Source organism: Sapajus apella, unplaced genomic scaffold (assembly GCF_009761245.1).
Source record: "Sapajus apella isolate SASKATOON/1434 unplaced genomic scaffold, GSC_monkey_1.0 scaffold130, whole genome shotgun sequence".
NCBI lineage: Eukaryota > Metazoa > Chordata > Mammalia > Primates > Cebidae > Sapajus > Sapajus apella.
Genome location: NW_022437070.1, coordinates 3,367,931 through 3,372,934, shown reverse-complemented (window position 1 = coordinate 3,372,934; position 5,004 = coordinate 3,367,931). Strand labels below are relative to the sequence as shown.

The 5,004-nt window shown below is 37.1% G+C and overlaps 1 protein-coding gene across 2 annotated transcripts in view; it reads right to left on the bottom strand.

The window, feature by feature from the left end:
- The window catches only part of ZNF235 (zinc finger protein 235), a 26,712-nt gene that overhangs the window by 11,957 nt on the left and 9,751 nt on the right, over nucleotides 1-5,004 (bottom strand). Inside the window, exons 3-4 of one of the 2 annotated variants that reach the window (XM_032262748.1) lie at nucleotides 4,645-4,771; nucleotides 3,850-3,945 (exon numbers count right to left, since the gene is read on the bottom strand). In XM_032262748.1, the coding sequence (XP_032118639.1) occupies nucleotides 3,850-3,945; nucleotides 4,645-4,771 (223 nt within the window). The remainder of the gene's footprint in view (nucleotides 1-3,849; nucleotides 3,946-4,644; nucleotides 4,772-5,004) is intronic. The other variant, XM_032262749.1, reaches the window with a different exon arrangement.

Sequence of the window (5,004 nt, the reverse complement as noted above, 5' to 3'; positions counted from 1 at the left end):
AAAAAAAAAAAAAAAAAAAAAAAGAATAGAGAAAATAAAGAAGAGTTGGTTCCTTGAAAAGATCAATAAAATTGACATTTAGCTAGATTGACTAAGAAAAATAAAGACTAAGTTACTTAAATCAGAAATCAAAGTGGGTACATTACTTACTGACATTATAGAAACAAAAGGATAAAAGAGTATCATGAACAATTGTATGCCAACAAATTAGATAACCTAGATGAAATGAACACATTCCCAGAAACCCACAACCTAACACTGAATCAGGAAGAAACAGACTATATGAATGGACCAAAACTATGAAGGATATTGAATCAGTGATCAAAAACCTCCTAGCAAAGAAAAGCCCTGTATTTTCACTAGTGATTTCTATCAGACATTTGAAGAAGAATTAGCACCAATCCATTTCGTTCTTCCAAAAAACTGAAGGGGGGGAATACTTCCTAGTTCATTCTATAAGGCCAGGATTCCCCCAATACCAAAGCCATACAAAGATACTGTAAGAAAGGGAAACTACAGACTAACGTCCCTTACAAACAATGACATAAATATCCGCAACAAAATCCTAGTAAAGAGAGTTCAAGGCATTTTAAAAGGATTACACCATGACCAAATGAGATTTAGTTCTGGAATGCAAGGATGGTGTAACATATGAAAACCAATCAATGTAATATGCCACACCAACAGAATGAAGGAAAAAAACAGGTAATCATCTCAATTGATGTAGAAAAAGCATTTGACAAAATTAAAAATCTTTTCACGATAAAAACACTTAAACCAAGAGTAGAAAAAAATCTAACTCAACATAATAAAAGCCATACATTAAAAACCCACAGCAAACATCATATTCAATGGTGAAAAATGAAAGCTTTTCCTCTAGTATCAGAACAAGGCAAGGATGCCCAATTTTACCACTTCTATTCAACACAGTACTACTGATAGTTCTAGCCAGAGCTATTATGCAAGAAAAATAAAGAAAAAGCATCTAAACTGGAAAGGAAGATGTAAAATTATTTCTGTTCATAAAAGATGTATGTAGAACCCCTAAAGATTATACAAAAAACTGTTAATACTAATAAACCAATTCAGCAAAGTAGCAGGATATAAAGTTAACACACAAAAATCAATTGTTTCTATGTATGAACAAATTATTCAGAAAGGAATAAAACAAATCAATGTACAATAGCATCAGAAAGAATAAAATATTTAAAAATCAGCTTAATCAAGCACCAAACTTATATACTGAAAACTATATAACACTGTTGAGAGAAATTAAAAATGATATAAATAAATAGAAATTGATACTCATGGATTGGAAGATTTAATATTGTTACCAGTATCACCCAAAGCAATCTATAGATTTAATGTAATCCCTATTAAAACCCCAATTTCTTTTTTGCAGAAAGAGAAAAACTCATCCTAAAACTCAGATGAAATTACAGGAGACCACAAATAGCCAAAACAATCTTGAAAAGAAAAAAAAATATGGAGGAATTTTTTCCTTTATGATTTAAAAACTTATTATAAAGCTCCATTAACCAAAACTGTTATAAAGACATATAGAACAATGGAACAGATTACAGAGCCCAGAAATAAACTCTTGCATATAGGGCCAAATCATTTTTGATAACGCTGCCAAGACCATTCAATAAGGAAAGGATAGTCTTTTGAACAAATGGGGCTGGGAAAACTGGATATCCACATGTAAAAGAATGAAGGTCCACCCTTACCTTATACAAAGATCAACTCAAAATGCATCAAAGACCTAAATGTAAGAGCAAAAACTGCACAACTCCTAGAAGAAACCATATGGTGAAAGCTTCACAACACTGGATTGTGTAGTTTCTTGGATGTGACAACAAAAGCACAGGCAATCCAAGAAAAAACAGGCAAACTAGACCTCATGAAAACTAAAAACTTTTTATATCAAAAGATATCATACCTTCAGGGTAAAAAGGGTAACAAACAGAAATGAAGAAAAGATTTTCAAGTCATACATCTGATAAGGAACTAACATATAGAATATATAGAGAACTTCCAAAACTCAACAACAAAAAAACCTGATTCAAAAAATGGGCAATGAACTTGTATATTTTTCTGAAGAAGATATATTAATACAAATGGCCAATAAGCATACGGCAAGGTGATCTGCATCACTAATCATTAGAGAAATGCAAATCAAAACCACAATGAGATATCATTTCAAACCCATTCAGATGGGTATTATTTAAAAACGGAAAACAACAAATGTTGGTGAGGATGTGGAGAAATTAGAACTCTTGTGCACTGCTAGTGGGAATGTAAAATGGTGCAGCTGTTGTGGAAAACAGTGTTCAAGGGTCAACTGTACTACAATGGAATATTATTCAGCCATAAAAAAGATGAAAATTCTAACACATGCCACAGCATAGATGAATCTCAAAGATATTAGGCTAAGTGAAATAAGCCAGACACAAGAGGGCAAATTTACAATTCCACTTAAATGGAGTACCTGGAATAGTCAAATTCAGAGTCATAAAGTAGAATAATGGTTAATTGGTACTGGAGGGAGGGGTCAAATATGGAGTCACCATTTAATGGGTATAGAGTTTTGGGATGAACAATGAAAAAGTTTTGGAGATGAATCCTGGTAATGGCTGGACAACAATGTGAATGTATTTAATGCCACTACAGACTCAAAAATGGTTAAAATGTTAAAGTTTATGTTATGTGTATTTTACCACAATTAAAAATAAATATACGTGAATAAGCCTTGGTGTTGTAGTGCCTACACACAAATTCAGGCAAATTAAGTACATGGAAAGTGAAGGGAAGATATTTTAAGAAGGCCTCTCATGAAATGACTTCTGAGCAGAGACATGAATGAAATAAGGAAGAGGGGCTGGGTGCAGTGGTTCACTTCTATAATCCCAGCATTTTGGGGAGGCTGAGGTGGGCAGATTGCCCGAATCCAGGAGTTTAAGAGCAGCCTGGGCACATGGGGAAACACCATCTGTACAAAAAATACAAAAATTAGCCGGGTGTGGTGGCACGTGCCTGTAGTTCCAGCTACTTGGAAGACTGAGGTGGGAGGATCGCTTCAGCCTGGGAAGTGGAGGTTACCGGGAGCAGAGACAGTACCACTGCACTTCAGCCAAGGCAACAGAGTGAGATCCTATCTCAGAAAATCAATAAGAAAGAGGACAGAGGTTTAAGAAAATACAGCATTCCAGCCAGAGAAAAGGAAGTAAAAGGCTGTGACGCAGGAGTCATATTTGAGGAACAAGTGAGGGTCGCAGAGACAAAGGGAGAGGGAAATGACAAGAAAAACAGAATGGTAAAGCTAGGTAAATAGGCAAACGTTATATAGCCTTACATGCCCCATAAATACACTGGATTTTACTCAGTGAAATGGGAAGCCCGTTGAGGGCCTGAAGCAGAGGAGTGACATGATGTGATAGATGTTCTCATTCTTTTTTTTTTCTGAGACAGAGTGTCGCTCTGTCACTCAGGTTGCAGTGCAGTGGTGGATCTCGGCTCACTGCAACCCCTGCCTCTGGTTCAAGCAATCCTCCCATCTCAGCCTCCTGAGCAGCTGGGACTACAGGCACACCCACCACATCTAGCTAATTTTTTTATACTTTATAGAGATAGGGTTTTGCTATGTTGCCTAGGCTGGTCTTGAACTCCTGACTTCAAGTGATCTGCCCGCCACAGCCACCCAAAGTGCTGGGATTACAGGCTTGAGCCACAGTGCCTAGCCATGACAGATGTTTAAATAAAAGTCTGATAGCTGAGTGGAGAAGAAATTATCCTGATTAAAGGAAAAATAACAGCTGTTATCTACGATTCCAGCTGCATGGTTCTCACCTGAATGCCTACCTCTTTGGTTTTGAAACTCCTTCATCCAAAGCTTTTCTTCCCTCTCCAACTGGGATATCATATCTGGTTTGAAGGACTGACGTCCTATAAGAAGACAGTACTTAAGTGAAAATGTTAAAGGCAAAGAGTACTGAAAAACTCCAGTTCCAATCACACAATGTAAGGCTCTGCCCTGCCCCTCCATGCAATGTTTAGGAAACATCTTTCATCGTGACACATTATAAGAAATATATTTACTATCATTGGAAATACACAACCCTATGTAAACTATTGGAATAAAAGATTAAAGGACCTGTTTCTAACCAATGTCTGTTTTCATCACATCCCTTACTGCAAGCAGCCGTAGTTATTACCACAATGTGCACAATTCTGGCTAAGGAGCTCCGATATTGTTACTATTTTTATTACAAAAATGCTGATGCAATTTACTAATTTCATGACCCACCAGTGGATTATGACCCACAAGTTTAAAAAAGATAAATGACATAAGGAATCAGGGGGAGCCAAGCTCAACTGTTCATTTATAGTTCATTTCTAAAAGACAACCATTTGCCTTGGAACAAAGGCCAGAAATATCTTGTCTCTATGCTCTAAGGAGATAGAAAACCTCTAGTCTCTGAAAAGTCCCAAAGCCTTGAACAAAGGGAGAGCGACCAGGGATGCTACTAAACATCCCAAAATGCACGGGATAGCCTGATACAATACCGAATTATTTAGCCCAAAAACATCAACAGCATAGAGGTTGAGAAACCCTGCTGAATTACAGAGGGTGCCTGTCCTCACCCACTGAAACCAGGTTCCTGAAGTTCTCCAGCATCACGTCTCGGTACAGCTTCCTCTGGGAAGAGTCCAGCAGCCCCAGCTCCTCCTCAGTGAAGGCCACAGCCACATCCTTGAATGTCACTGCCTCCTAGAACATCAAGCACACGTAACCTCAATCTCATACCCTATGGCCACTGGCGCCTAAGCAACTCTTTCTGTAAAGTTACTATTCTTCCCCTTCCACAATCACATCAAAAATGCTAGGAAGAAAAAGGAAAACATCTTATACATGTAATATGGTGCCCTTTATATACTTAATCCCTAGAACTGTCATTGTTAAATCATGGCATACACACATTTTTTTTTTTTTTTTTTTTTTTT